General features: G+C 37.8%; 1 protein-coding gene across 1 annotated transcript in view; it reads left to right on the top strand.

The window, feature by feature from the left end:
- Positions 1 to 16,680, top strand: part of CCDC30 (coiled-coil domain containing 30) — a 168,196-nt gene that overhangs the window by 112,097 nt on the left and 39,419 nt on the right. The window contains exons 15-17 of the mRNA XM_055082633.1: positions 2,947 to 3,126; positions 7,995 to 8,204; positions 11,543 to 11,697. Coding sequence (XP_054938608.1) covers positions 2,947 to 3,126; positions 7,995 to 8,204; positions 11,543 to 11,697 — 545 coding nt within the window. The remainder of the gene's footprint in view (positions 1 to 2,946; positions 3,127 to 7,994; positions 8,205 to 11,542; positions 11,698 to 16,680) is intronic.

The following is a 16,680-nucleotide window of genomic DNA, read 5'->3' as shown; positions in this document are numbered from 1 at the left end:
GTAAACCACATTCAAAAGACTGATAATATACATTTGAGAAGTGATTCAAGTGTACATTTAGAAAACAAGGAAGACTATTAGTAAAAGAAGTCAAAAATATATTTGAAAAGAGGTTTGGATAGAGTGAAAACTAGGCAAGTCATAATAAACAAGGAAAATATATACCTGAAAGGAGATTCAGATACATTTGAATGAGAAGGAAGTCACTGGATTTGTTCAGAAGACCAAAAGGAAGTATGACATCACATATTGAAAAAGAGGTTGATTTTACATATCCCAGACAATCCCTTTATTGGGCAGTGGGCCAGTGTAGGAGGCTTGGGCAGAGGCTGAACACTGTGGTCACAAAGATGATAAAATCTTTGCTTATGAGCTTAAAATAATCAGTGAACTTTTAGAATAATGAAATTTACAATATAAGAAGTCACACCCTGGTTAATTTATTAATTTTCTCTAATTTACCCTTTCTCATTATTTGAAGAATCATTTCTCAGTACTTGGGGGGAGGTGAAAAACTATTAAATATATAAAAACTCTATGGGAAATCTGGGAAAATAGCCATTTTGTGAAAGAACAAATCTATATACCACATAGCCAGTAATTTTTTTCCATAATAATGACTTTGAATTATTGAAAGAAGTGTGTTATTCTTATTCATTTATTCAACCAGTATTAATTATTAATTGAGTATCAATTTTTTTTTTTTTTTGGCCATGCCACACGGCATGCGGGATCTTAGTTCCCCAACCAGGGATCTTAGTCCCTTGACCAGGGATCGAACCCATGCCCCCTGCAATGGAAGCACAGAGTCCTAACCACTGGACCGCCAGGGAATTCCCATTAATTGTGTATCTATGATGTGCCAGGCCCTGTGTTAAGGTATATACAGCAGTAAATGAGGTAGACGTGGGCCGCATGGGAAAAAATAACATATTTGTGTTATTTGGATTCACATTTCCCAAAACACTCATACACGCTGTTTTATTTACTTCTTTAAGCAAACAAGGAAGAAAATACATTTTAGACAGATTTTTGTCTGCAGTGTGCTGTGCAGTGATAATTTCAGAACCTCTTTCTGTGTATAGGGTTCTTTGACCTTCTGATAGCTATAGATTGTTCTACTTTTTAGTTCTTGTGTGTGTGTAGTTTTTAGTCTTCACCCCTGTTGTCAGATTATGGTGCTAATACTTTGCTGCTTTCCATGTGTACTGTGTCTTATTAATCTCATAATGTGCAGATTTAGGTAAATATAGGCTGAGCCCAGACACCAAATTTTAAAGAATGCTCATAAATGGCAAATATATAGGGAAAAAACTGTGAGAGCTTCTATTATGAGTAACTATGTGAGCTATATTGTTCATATGTGTTTTGTGACATCATTTGTGGCTGCTGATGGCCTTTGGGGGCTTAATTTCTGCTGTTCAACAGTATTCCTGGTGAGGTTGCAGTAGCTGAGTTCTAGATATTATTTTCCCACTATTCTTGAAACATATTTGAACCACCATTAATTATCTTAATTTTATAGGTTTAAAATGTAGTTTCACATTTTTTTTACTATTCTCTAGGCACTATACTTAATACTCTGTGTATATTAAGCAATACAATGAGGCAGAAATATTATTGTTGCCACTTTATAGATGAAGAAACTGAGGCTTTAGAGAGGTTAAATAATTGGCCTAGAATGATACTTTGTGGTGGAACCTGGTCTGTCTCCTTTACAGCCTGACCTTTTAACAGTTTTGTCATCTGCTTCCACTTGCTGAGAAACTCAAAGAAAGCATATAGTCCTCACATCAAGCTAATTTTCTAAGGAAGGCTGGCAAGCTGGTTCCCAAAAGCCCTCCTAGGGTGTCTGTCTTAGATTATCTTGGTGAATTTATCTGTGATTTGCCCTTAGGCTTGCAGTCTCCAAAACTTTGATGTAATACCCAAAATAGATCTGAGTCTTGGGGATACATTTACATTAAACCAAACTTTCAAGACTATTGGGTAAAATCAGAATGTCAATTAGGTATTCTTCTGTAATAATGAATAAATATCACTTGAACATGTGTAGATGAACCGTGCATTTACCCATAGTGAGCTAACTAGGGATCTTAGATACTTGCAGCTCTTAAGACAAGCAAATTGGATCTAGATTGCCTTTCTGACTAAACCAAGACAGGAACTGAAGGGCTAACAGGACTTGGGGAATTCAGTGTGGCAATTCTGTTATAAGCAAGATAAACTAGAATAATGACGTGGGCTTTTCAGAATGTCATGAACAGGAAGCACACTGGACCAGGACTCAGGAAGCATACAGTATCTTATCTATTGAACTGGAAAAGGTTGAATTCTTTGTCTACTCAGCATGGCTGTGTGTGCCTACCTTTCAGAAAATCTAAATAACTCCTCCTTTGGTCACGGAGTTTTATTGTGCCAGAGAGACCTGGCAGGAGAGTGTGTTGTTGAGGAGTAACCGAAGGAGAATCATTGGGGAGTGAAAGGAAAGTGATGAGGAAACCTGGTAATTTAGTATCTCTCGCTAAATGTTCTCTTCCCCTTTGCCAACGGACACTATGCGCGCGTGCGCACATGCAACCCAATACACGTTCACACTGCATCTTAATATGTTGACGCTTTGAACTCCCTATTTAAAGCATGTTTTGTTCTAAAACTGCCCACGCTTCTGTTCCACTTCATTAATATGCAAAATAAGAAAGTTAATTTTCTATGCTTAATTACTTTTGTTCGCATAACTTCTTCAATATTTTCACTCTAATATAACAGGAGTTAAACTATATGAACATGTACAACTAGCCATACATGTAAAAGAGTAATTGGCTGTAGTTAAGCTAACTCCAAAAGCATTTACATGTGAATAATCACATTCTGACAGCTGGAACCCATGTTTTACCAACATTCTTTCAAATTGTCCATGTTCCCCTTGTAAAACGTTTGCTTTAGTATCCATCATCTGGAGAAAAACTGAAATACCAGCAGCAAGAGGAGCTACAGCAACTTCGCCAAAATTTGCACCGGCTCCAGATTCTATGCAACTCTGCAGAAAAGGAGCTTCGATATGAGCGAGGAAAGAACTTGGACTTAAAGCAGCATAACAGCTTACTTCAGGAAGAAAGCATTAAGGTAACTCCAGTGGGCGTATCCTTCATTCAAGAGTCTCGATTGCTCAATTTACCCTGGGAATAAAGGAATCAAAATTCCTCAACTTGATAATTTGCGACAGAGTCCCCAGATGGGTAGACAATGTGAGCTATCTGGTAACTCCCTCCTTTAACTTCTCCCTACCGAGTAGGTACACAACTCAATGGTTTCTCTGCTGCTGAAAGGCTGTGTGTGCTATCAACCTGTAAATATGAAAAGGTTTAAGTTTCGCAGTCTTTTGAAATCATTACCTAGGCCTTTTAGCACTTAGTAAATTTCGATGACCTGAACTAAATCACTGGTGGTACTGCCCTAGTTCTATCTCTGGATGTATTTGTCTCTAATAGATGCGTTCATCATTATTGGTTGAATCAAATATCAACTGCACCAAGGTACAAATCATGAAAGAGCAAAGTTGTTCTTCCTGACATGAGTGCATCAAAAATTTGGGGGAACATCCCCCAAACATGCTTGTTTTAAAATAATCTATATAGAACTGCCATCCACAGATTCATCTAAATTTTATGAAACACAGGGGACTTCCCTGGCATTCCAGTGGTTAAGACTTCATGCTTCCACTGCAGGGGGCATGGGTTCAATCCCTGGTCGGGGAACTAAGATCCCGCATGCCACACAGTGCAACCAAAAAAAAGAGTAAGTTTTATGAACCACAAAAATGTTCAAACTGAACCACCATGTAAAATAGAACTTTCTTTTAATTGTGGTTCACTTCTGTAAACATATACTAGGAACCTAATATAAGCCCCTATCTAAGATTCTGGAATTCAACATTCAGCAAATATTTATTGAGCATCAGTCCTACACAAGGCAGGCCATCTTATCAATACTGAGGGTTTAATGATATGCAAAACAGACACAGTTCTTATCCCCTAGTGCAGGGGTCAGCAAACTTTGACCTATGGGTCAAATCCTGCCTCCCTTCCATTTTTGTAAATAAAGTTTTATTGGCACACAGCCATACCTGTTTGTTGACATATTATTGACGGCTGCTTTTGCACTACCAAAGCAGATATGAGTAGTTCTGACAGAGACCATATGGCCCACAAAGGCTAAAATATTTACTATCTGGCCCTTTATACGAAAAGTTTGCCACCCCTAGTGTAGCAGAATCAATGACCTTATTCAAAAAGCGACATAAAAATGGATTAAGAAAGGTCCCTACTTTTAAGGAGCTCACAGTCTAGTAGGGGAGGGAGATATGGAGGAAAACAAATAGTCATTTATTTCAAGCTTCAAAGGAAGCCCTTTTGGGAGTTCTAGGATTATTTGGATAAACTTCTTCCCTATCCTCACCCTTCATGGTTTTTTGAATTTGATCATATTCCCTCAAGCCTTTGTATTTTTTTAATAAATTTATTTATTTATTTTTATTTTTGGCTGTGTTGGGTCTTCGTTGCTGTGCGCAGGCTTTCTCTAGTTGCAGTGAGTGGGGGCTACTCTTCATTGCGGTGCGCGGGCTTCTCATTGCGGTGGCTTCTCTTGTTGCAGAACACGGGCTCTAGGCATGCGGGATTCCATAGTTGTGGCTCGCAGGCTCAGTAGTTGTGGCTCGCGGGCTTAGTTGCTCCGCGGCATGTGGGATCTTCCCGGACCAGGGCTCGAACCCGTGTCCCCTGCATTGGCAGGCGGATTCTTAACCACTGTGCCACTAGGGAAGCCCCAAGCCTTTGTAGTTTTAAATTAAATTCCAAATCTTTCTCACATTTCAAGACAACCTTTTACCTTTCCCTTCAAACACCTTTCTTAGATCATTTTAACTGTCCACTGTGAGCGTACTCAAGCAATACTACATCTTTGTCAAGGCACAATGACCATAACAACAGATCATGACATCTTATATATGGTTGGCACCCTATAAATATTTGTTGATTAATGAACGAGTCCTTCAGGGATGGGTAAATGAGAGCTTGAGAAAAAGAGAAGATATTTTTTGTTCTGTTTTAAATCTCCTTCATGGTGGGGTAAACTATTTGCCATTTCAGTAATGAGACATCATTCTTTTGGCTGGTCCCTTGGGCCAGGCATTTACGCAGAGTCATATGCAATAGCCAACTACCTTATAGTGACAGTTTGTCCACTTTATCACTTATAAACCTCCCAACCCTGAAAGGTAAACATTTTATAGATGAGAAAACTGTTCAGGGGACTTCCCTGGTGGTTCTAGTGGTAAAGAATCTGCCTTCCAATGCAGGGGACGCAGGTTTGATCCCAGATCAGGGAAGTAAGATCCCACGTGCCGCGGGACAACTAAAGCCCGCGCACCACAACTGCTGAGCTCGCGCGCCTCAACAAGAGAACCCGTGTGCCGCAAATTACAGAGCCCACGCACTCCGGTGCCTGCGCACCACAGCTAGAGAGAGAAAACCCTCACTCCACAGCTACAGAGAAGCCCATGCGCCGCAACGAAATATCCTGCATGTCTCAACAAAGATCCTGCATGCTGCAACTTAAGACCCGACACAGCCAAAAAACTAAACAAATAAAGAAAATAAATAAATATATATACATATATAAAAAACTGTTCAAGTGGCAAAGCTAACAAATTGTGGAATCAGAATTCAAACCCAGGTCTGTTTTTATCTTTCCTGTGTAGAGTTATCTTTCCGTATTATTCCTTTCCTCAATTTGGGGTCATTTTCGAACCTCAGCTTTGCCAATTTAGAGATTACTTTTTAAAATCCACTCAGAGATAATCGAACTCTGGGTCTCTGGCTAATGTTAGGCGTACTTGTAAGACTGGTTAAGAAACCAGAATACTTATTTGTTGCTTTTAAACCTTTTTATTGTGAAATATAGCACTCAGGAAGTACACAAAACATAAATATACAGTTTAATGAATTGTTGCAAAGTGACTACCCATGTAACCACCACCCAGGACAAGAAATAGCACATTGCCTGCATACCAGCAGCCCCTGCATATACCTCTTTTCCCACCATAATCCCTTTTCCTTCCATCTTAGCAGGAACCACTAATTTAAGTAATTACTCTCTTGCTTTACTTTATAGTTTTACCATCTGTGTATGAATTCCACACAGTATGGTTCAGTTTTGCCTGCTTTTGAATACTTTATAAATATAATCAATCAGTATACACACCTTGCATCTGTCTTCTGATGATCTACTTTGTTTGGAAGATTCATCCATGTTGTGGTGTATAGCCATTGTTCATTCGTTTTCTTTGCAGTAGAGTATTCCACTGTAAGGAAATGCCATAATTTATTTATTATTTCTATGATTTATGGCCATATTGCCTGTTTCCACGTTGGGTATATCAAGAAGAATGCTATAGGCTTGCAGAGCTTCAGGCTGAGAGCGGTTCTGCCACCACCAATACTGAGACACTGTACTGAATCCTCTTCCTGGTGCTTAAGTGTCCCAATCTGAAGCTTAAGAAGCCACCCTAGATGCACATGTGGTTGGCCAGAACAGTGTTTGCTCCAGTGTTGTCATCTTATTTCATCATTACCAGCATTACCAAAATGCTGAGCATTGTCTCTAAGACCAATGGTCATAGATCTCAGAGACCTTTAGCTTTCTTGGCCTATGGAGTAGGTGGATAATATATTATGAAACCTATATGCCCTTTCTATTTATAATAAGTTTAAGTTTCATAATCCTGAACCAATCCAATGCACCAAATATTCCAACACTCAGTTTCTTCTTTTCTTTCGTTTCTTTGTTTCTTCGTCTATTCATTTTAAAATCCAAATAGAAACCAGTGGGACAGTAGATCAGTGGAAGAAGGAGGATTAACAGGATGATTTTAATCTGGCAAAGGCCACATCATTCAAGGCCAGGCAAGCTGGTGGGATATGTTCTCAGAGTGATGGGGAAGCCACTGAAAGATTTAAGCAGGAGTGGGGGTCAAGTCGTTCAATTTATGTTTTTAAAAGAACACTTTGGCTGCAGTGTGAAGAACAGATTAGAAGGGAGTAAAAATGGAAGTGGAATGACCAGTGCTATTGCTATGGCCCAGGATAGAGATGATGATGACCTAGCAAGGGTGGTGACAGAAATGACGAAAATGGATTGATGCAAGATGTGTTGTAGAGGTAGAGTGACAGCATGTGCTGAATAGGCTCACTATGGCAAAGGAAGGCTCAAGGATGACTCTCAGGTCACTGGCCTGAACAAAAGGTTGGATGTTGGCCTCCTGTACCGAAATCAGAAAGACTGAGAGAAGAACGCTTTTGGAGATATAAGCAGAATCAAGGAGTTCCATTTTGGCATGTATTGGCATAAAAGTGGTATTTTTAAATCATGAGAATGAACCTAGAGAGAGAATGATTCACTCTCTAGGAAGGCCTAGAATAGTCCAATAATGTTTAGAAGTTGAGTGCACTAGAATAGTCTACAAAATAAACCAAGAAGCAACAGCAGAGGTAAGTGAAAACTAGGAGAGGTGGGTATCACAGACTCCAAGAAAGGAGAACTTTCTGAGATGGATGGAGTAACTGCTACTAACAGGTCAGTTGTCCACTGGACTTAAATTCTGGCTAGGGAAGGTCAGTAGTGCTCTTGGCACTACTGAAGTAGTGGGAATGAAAGCCGGCTTGGAGTAGACTGGAAAAAAAAAAGGATGGAAACTCTTTAGACCATGCAAGTGTAGAAACCCTTAAGTAAATTCCTTTGTCCAGCTGCCATCTGGCTGGATAGACTTTGGCAAACCCTACTAACACAGAGCAGCTCCAGAGAGGTAATCAGCCACATGACATTGGTATTTGTCAGCTCTTGGGGGACTACACTTCCTTGAAAGCTGCTTATTCTAGCTCACATTCACATTCATTCCATGCTTATTTTTGTCACTTTTATTTATTCCCCACCTCTAGATCAAAATTGAACTCAAGCAGGCCCAGCAGAAGTTATTAGACAGCGCAAAGTTGTGCTCTTCACTCACAGCTGAGTGGAAGCACTGTCAGCAGAAAATCAAGGAACTGGAGCTGGAAGTACTTAAACAGGCTCAGAGCATTAAATCACAGAACAACCTACAGGAAAAGCTGGCTCAGGAGAAATCTAGACTTGCTGATGCAGAGGAAAAGGTAATTATCCTCACACTTAATAAATAACATGCACTGGATACTACTACTGAAATCCTGTTTCCCTAAGGATTTTAAAAAATAGATACAGTGCAAACCTGATAGAATTCTAGGGGTTTTTTCACTCTCCCCTGCTTTCCTCTTTTGACGTCACCTGCTCCTACGGTTCCAGTAAATCTTGTGTTTTTTAAGACTACATGAACTCAAAAAGGTAAATTTCATTAAAGCTATAACATGAACTTAAAGAATTGAGACCAAAGGACTTTATATTATTTATAAAGTATATTATTTATACTTTATATTATTAAGTCAAATTTTAAAGGACTTATTCGTTTATTTGATTTTTATTTTGTAACTTTTGGAGGGATGAGTGTTGTGAAATGAACCATTTTGAAATATCGCCCCTGCATTTTAGAGTGCCTGACACCAGGTGGCAGTAGTATGTCACACTTGCACGTTTTGATCTGTGGGTTTGAGAGTCAAATCTTACATAAAAAATATTTCATCAAACCACATAAATATAAAACAAACATCAAAATTAGATGATAGAAATATGGCTTAAACTCAAAAACCCAATGTTAGCTAAAGAAGCCAGCACAAAAGAGTTCATACTATGTAATTTCCCTTATAGGAGGTTCAAGAGTAGACAAAACTAAGCCGTGGTGATACGATAATGTCTTTATGAGGGGTATGGAAGGGGACATGAGGGAGTCTTCTGTGGTGCTGGAAGTATTCTTTATCTTGGTCTGGAAGAGGTGGTTATATAAGTAAAACTTCACTGAGTAGGTAAGATACGTGTACTTTATCATATGTATGTTATTACTTCAAAAAAAGTAATTGGTAAAATTGATAAAGATTAGTAAAATTTTTAAATTTAGACATACTAAATATTGTTACTGGACTTTATGCAAGAGGAATGCATATTCTGACTGCAGCTGGAAGAGTAAACTAGTATAAACACTTCAGAAATCAATTTGGCATTAGATCTAGTTCAGTTAAAGATGTATATACCGTGCAACCCAACACTTCTACTAGGCATAAACACTAGGGAAACTATTCTACTGAGCATATATATCAGTATATGGGAATACAATCATTTTCATAGTAACATTGTTCCAAACAGCAGAAAGTTGCAAACAACCCAAATGTTCACTGACATGAGATGGGAGAGGTAAACTGCATATTTACACAATAGCATACAACAGTGAAAACGAATGAACTCTAGGTACTTGCTGTAGTTAATACAATATTGAATAAATACCAAATCACCAAAAACACAGTATGATTCCATTAATCTGATGGTCAAAATAGTACAAAATAACAACTGAGTCATATAGAAATACATATTATTAAAAGAAAAAGCAAGAAAATGATTAACACAAAATTCAAGATATTGATTTTCTCAGGTGAGGAGGGAAGGGGAATGATCAAAGAGGGTCACAGAGTAGACTTCAAACATATTGGAAATGTTCTGTTTCTTAAATTGGGTGGTGGGTTCAAAAGTTTGTCATTTACCCTTGACAGAGAAGCCAATGGAGCAATACTTTCACTTGTGGAATTAAGATTGGCTATCTTTAAGGAAGCATTTGCCCTAGGCAGAACTAAATGGGGCAGCTCAAAGGAACTTGAGCTGGCCTCAGCTAACTGGCTGCCCACTGCCATTGCCCTTGTATCATTCTACATCTTCACCTCTCCTATAGTGAGTGGGCTCTGCAGAGACCTAGGGCTAATGCAGAAAGCCCTTCTCTTAGAAGAGGACTGCCATTCACTGGCATCCACTGAACGTCTGTGGGGAACATGGTGCCAGACCATTGTAAAGGATTTGTTGTTGCATCAGGAATACAATAGAGGGAGAACAGCAATTTCGCTGAGAATTATACATCTGCCAAATATTTACTAAGCACCAACTACATACTAGTCACAATTTTAGGTGACATAAGGGTTTATAAAAAATATGTAAACAAATTAAAAGGAAATCTAATAAGAAAATTTTAATGACACTTTTAGTCTAACATGTAAATTCTAAAATAAAATCATATATCTCTCTTTCAAATTCATAAATCTTATTCTTAGTTCTACCAGAGCATTAAAGAAGGCACTACTGGGACTTCCCTGGTGGTCCAGTGCTAAAGAATCCGCCTTCCAATGCAGGGGATGCAGGTTCAATCCCTGGTCGGGGAACTAAGATCTCACATGCTGTGGGGCAACTAAGCCCACATGCCACAACTACTGAGCTCACGCACCTCAACTAGAGAGCCTGCATGCCACAAACTACAGAGCCCAAGCTCTCTGGAGCCCGTGTGCCACAACAACAGAGCCCATGCACCCTGGAGCCCACATGCCAAAAGTAGAGAAAACCCCCACACCACAACTAGAGAGAAGCCCGAGAGCCGCAACAAAATGTCCCACATGCCTCAACCAAGATCCTGAGTGCTGCCAACTAAGACCCGACGCAGCCAAATAAATAAATATTTTTAAAAAAGAAAAAAGAATGCACTATGGTGCTAGGCAGTATGCCAATAGGTACTTGGTTTGTAAGAGACTTCTATTTTGTTTTGAGATACTTATTCGTGAATTTAGCCACACCATGGAGAAACTAGACACTCTCACATGTTGCTGTTAGAGGTGTAAATTGGTCTAAAACCTATGGAGACAGTTTGGCATTATCTGTTAAGCAAACAAACAAATAATAATAACCTTTGCCCTAGCAAAATACACATCTCATAAGTTATTCTAAAAACATTGTTTGTAATAGTATTGTTTGGAATAGTAAAAGATTGGAATCAACCTAAATGTCCATCAGTAGGGGGCTAGTTAAATAAATTATGGTATATCCTTACAGTGGAATGGTATGCAGCTGTAAAAGAGAAGACTATTCTATATATTATATATAATATGGAAAAATCACCTAGTGTACTGCTATTAAAAAAAGCAAGGTACATAAGTACATGTAATATACCATGATGTGTGTAAAAAATGTTTGTATGAGGGAGAACAGTATTTGTTTAAATGTGCATAAATAAATCTCTGGAAGCGTACATAAGAAATTAATACCAGTGATTACCTATTTGGTGGAGGAAAACTGGAAGTAAGACAGGATAAGGATGGGAAAGAGACTTGTCACTCTAGCTTAGTTTACCCACATACACTAAATTATATGAATGTATTACATATTGCAAAAATTAAGTAATTTAATTCTAAAATTAAAATAAATCTAGTCACACTCTTTACTTTAGCTGAGATTTTTATGTTAGCACTACTGCTTGTGATTTATATGGTATTTCCCTAATTGGAAAATAGGTCACACTCAAAGTTTTATATGTAAACTCTTTTCATTTCAGGTTTTGGATCTGCAGCAGAAATTAGAACATGCTCATAAAGTCTGTCTCACAGACACTTGTATTTTGGGGAAGAAGCAATTAGAGGAAAGGATAAAAGAAGCAATAGAAAATGAAGCTAAAATAAAGCAACAATATAAGGAGGAACAACAGAAGAGGTAAGAGGAGCAAAGACATCATTTTTCCATGGGCTAACCATGACTGAGTTTATGAGCAGCGTCAGTTTACCACTGCATTTCCTCTTTGTCCCCACTGAAGTAAACTCAGTCATAAAACTTCATATATTGATATATACATAGCACACTGTATTCTAACTGTTTATTTTCTTGCTTGTCTTTCTTACTAGAGAGTGGAATTCTCAAGGGCAGGGATTATTTCTTGTTCTGGAACACACTTGGTGCACCAGTAAATCTTCCTGAATGAATGGATTGCCTATGAAATATGATACCCTGGGATTTGCTTTTCTAACTCTAACATGATTGGCACAAAATGCACAATAGAATGTGGTTGGTGTTTTGTATTTATCAGCTGATTTTCTTCAAAGAAGATCCAAGTACTTTACAGGCATTTTAATCATTAATAAGCTGCTCCTGGATAGGAGCTGCATGTTTTTTTCTAAAAGTATTTTGATTATTATTAGGATTCTTACTTAAATGATCTTCTTGTATATCCTAAACTTCAGTAACTGATGCTTCTTACTTCTATGGCACTCAGAATGATTCTTGTATGTCTTAAGAAAAATATGGTTCAAACTACTGAAAAGATACATAGATATTCACATAAACTATTAAGCTCAGAAACTTACTTTCAGCTCTAGTTGAAAGCTCTAGCATAGAGCCTGGCACTCAGTAGGTGCTCAGCAAATATGTTGTGAGTAAATGAATGTTTGAATGAATAATGAATTCACTCAGTTAGGTATGATAGAAAAATACTTGTCTCACTGCCGCTTCTAACAGGATGACACCCTCCTCCTGTTTTAATACAACTAGATCCTGAATAAACTACAATAATTATACCTTTTAAAGCACTGCTCACAATGCAAGAGAAAGCTCTAGGGCAAGCATACAATGAGACAAAACAAAAATAATGAATGGTAAACAACCTTATAAGTCAAGGGGCAGATAACACTATCAGCCCCAGGTTCAAGAGAAGCTGAGGTAGTTTGCCACAAGGTAGGACAGCTGAACTAGAGACTCAAGTATGAGCTGGGCATCTTGAAGTAGCTAAGGTGTTCCTCAATAGGCAGCTCCCTTGCTTCCTAAGAAAATCCAAATTATCTCTGGGGGAAAGCAACCTCAATTTAGATATTAAATGACTCCCATGTATTAAGTTTAATCAAATATAAGCTTACAAACAAAAATCACCAAATAACACAAGGAAACTGGTTACCATGAATGAAAGTCAGCAGACACAACAAACATCAGATTTATAACCCCCAAGAAGTTCAGCGATTGGAATTAGGAAGAGTAGATTGTAAAACAATTGTGTGAAGTTTATGAAGAAACAAACGATGCAATCAAAGAATTGAACAGGAAAAAGACTATTTACCTTTCCTGAAACCTGGTTTCTTATGTTTGAAGTAGGAATAGTGATACCAGTTCTATACATCTTTTGTGAATATTGGCTGAAAAGAAATACATAGAAGAGACCAGAGGGCAGACAGCAGAAGCAAGAAGAACTACAATCCTGCAGCCTGTGGAACAAAAAACACATTCACAGAAAGATAGACAAGATGAAAAGGCAGAAGGCTATGTAACAGATGAAGGAAAAGATGAAACCCCAGAAAAACACCTAAATGAAGTGGAGAAAGGCAACCTTCCAGAAAAAGAATTCAGAATAATGATAGTGACGATAATCCAGGACCTCGGAAAAAGAATGGAGGCAAAGATCAAGAAGATGCAAGAAATGTGTAAAAAACACCTCGAAGAATTAAAGAACAAACACCTAGAAGAATTAAAAACAAACAAACAGAAAAGAAATAGCCACCCAAGTCCAGGAAACACAGAGAGTCCCAGGCAGGATAAACCCAAGGAGAAACACGCCGAGACACATAGTAATCAAATTGACAAAAATTAAAGACAAAGAAAAATTCTTGGAAGCAACAAGGGAAAAACAAGAAATAACATACAAGGGAACTCCCATAAGGTTGACAGCTGATTTCTCAGCAGAAACTCTACAAGCCAGAAGGGAGTGGCACGATATATTTAAAGTGATGAAAGGGAAGAACCTAAAACCAAGATTACTATACCCGACAAGGATCTCATTCAGATTCGAGAGAGAAATCAAAAGATTTACAGACAAGCAAAAGCGAAGAGAATTCAGCACCACCACACCAGCTCTACAACAAATGCTAAAGGAACTTCTCTAAGTGGGAAACATAAGAGAAGAAAAGGACCTACAAAAAAAACCCATAACAATTAAGAAAATGGTATTAGGAACATACATATCGATAATTACCTTAAACGTGAATCTATTAAATGCTTCAAACAAAAGACACAGGCTTGCTGAATGGATACAAAAATAAGACCCATATACATGCTGTCTACAAGAGACCCACTTCAGACCCAGGGACACATACAGACTGAGGGTTGTCTTTTGGTCTTGTTTATGGTTTCCTAGGCTGTGCAAAAGCTTTTCAGTACCCAACATAGGAGCACCTCAATACATAAGGCAACTGCTAACAGCTATAAAAGAGGAAATCGACAGTAAGCAAATAATAGTAGGGGACTTTAACTCCTCACTTACACCAATGGACAAATCATCCAAACAGAAAATTAATAAGGAAACGCAAGCTTTAAATGACACAATAGACCACATAGATTTAATTGATATTTATAGGACATTCCACCCAAAAACAGCGGATTACACTTTCTTCTCAGTGCACATGGAACATTCTCCAGGAAAGATCACATCTTGGGTCACAAATGAAGCCTTGGTAAATTTAAGAAAATTGAAATCGTATCAAGCATCTTTTCTGACCACAATGCTATGAGATTAGAAATCAGTTACAGGGGGAAAAAAAACATAAAAAACACAAACACATGGAGGCTAAACAATACACTGCTTAATAACCAAGAGGTCACTGAAGAAATCAAAGGGGAAATCAAAGAATACCTAGAGACAAATTACAACGAAAACACAATGATCCAAAACCTATGGGATGCAGCAAACACAGATCTAAGAGGGAAGTTTATAGCAATACAAGCCTACCTCAAGAAACAAGAAAAATCTCAAATAAACAATCTAACCTTATGCCTAAAGAAAACAATAGCAAAGATCAATAAAACTAAAATTGGTTCTTTGAGAAGATAAACAAAATTGATAAACCTTTAGCCAGACTCATCAAGAAAGAAAGGGAGAAGACTCAAATCAATAGAATTAGTAATGAAAAAGAAGAAGTAACAACTGACACTGCACAAATACAAAGAATCATGAGAGATTACTACAAGCAAGTATATGCCAATAAAATGGACAAATTTTTAGAAAAGCACAACCTTCTGAGACAGAACCAGGCAGAAACTGAAAATATAAACAGACCAATCACAAGAATTGAAATTGAGACTGCAATTAAATATCTTCCAACAAACAAAAGCCCAGGATCAGATGGCTTCACACGTGAATTCTATCAAACATTTACAGAAGAGCTAACACCTATCCTTCGCCAAATCTTCCAAAATATAGCGGAGGGAGGAACACTCCCAAAGTCATTCTATGAGGCCACCATCACCTGGATACCTAAACCAGGCAAAGATTTCACAAAGAAACAAAACTACAGGCCAATATCACTGATGAACATAGATGCAAAAATCCTCAACAAAATACTAGCAAACAGAATCCAACAACACATTAAAAGTATCGTACACCATGATCAAGTGGGGTTTATCCCTTGATAAACCTTTAGCCAGACTCATCAAGAAAGAAAGGGAGAAGACTCAAATCAATAGAATTAGTAATGAAAAAGAAGAAGTAACAACTGACACTGCACAAATACAAAGAATCATGAGAGATTACTACAAGCAAGTATATGCCAATAAAATGGACAAATTTTTAGAAAAGCACAACCTTCTGAGACAGAACCAGGCAGAAACTGAAAATATAAACAGACCAATCACAAGAATTGAAATTGAGACTGCAATTAAATATCTTCCAACAAACAAAAGCCCAGGATCAGATGGCTTCACACGTGAATTCTATCAAACATTTACAGAAGAGCTAACACCTATCCTTCGCCAAATCTTCCAAAATATAGCGGAGGGAGGAACACTCCCAAAGTCATTCTATGAGGCCACCATCACCTGGATACCTAAACCAGGCAAAGATTTCACAAAGAAACAAAACTACAGGCCAATATCACTGATGAACATAGATGCAAAAATCCTCAACAAAATACTAGCAAACAGAATCCAACAACACATTAAAAGTATCGTACACCATGATCAAGTGGGGTTTATCCCAGGAATGCAAGGATTCTTCAATATACGCAAATCAATGAATGTGATAAACCATATTAACAAACTGAAGGAGAAAAACCATATGATCATCTCAATAGATGCAGAGACAGCTTTCAACAAAATTCAACACCCGTTTATGATAAAAACCCTCCAGAAAGTAGGCATAAAGGGAACTTACTTCAACATAATAAAGGCCATGTATGACAAACCCACAGCCAACATCATTCTCAATGGTGAAAAACTGAAACCATTTCCACTAAGATCAGGAAGAAAACAAGGTTGCCCACTCTCACCTCTGTTATTCAACATAGTTTTGGAAATTTTATCCACAGCAATCAGAGAAGCAAAAAAAAAACATAAAAGGAATCCAAATCGGAAAAGAAGAAGTAAAGCTGTCACTGTTTGCAGATGACATGATACTATACATAGAGAATCCTAAAGACACTACTAAAAAATGACTAGAGCTAATCAATGAATTTGGTAAAGTAGCAGTATACAAAATTAATGCATAGAAATCTGTTGCATTCCTATACACTAACGATGAAAAATCTGAAAGAAAAATTAAGGAAACAATCCCATTTACCATTGCAACAAAAGGAATAAAATACCTAGGAATAAACCTACCTAAGGAGACAAAAGACCTGTATGCAGAAAACTATAAGATGCTGATGAAAGAAATTAAAGATGATA

The sequence above is a fragment of the Physeter macrocephalus genome, chromosome 3, assembly GCF_002837175.3.
Source record: "Physeter macrocephalus isolate SW-GA chromosome 3, ASM283717v5, whole genome shotgun sequence".
In the NCBI taxonomy this organism is placed as follows: Eukaryota; Metazoa; Chordata; class Mammalia; order Artiodactyla; family Physeteridae; genus Physeter; species Physeter macrocephalus.
The sequence above is the reverse complement of the archived record's forward strand: the minus strand, read 5'-3'. Positions and strand labels throughout refer to the sequence as shown.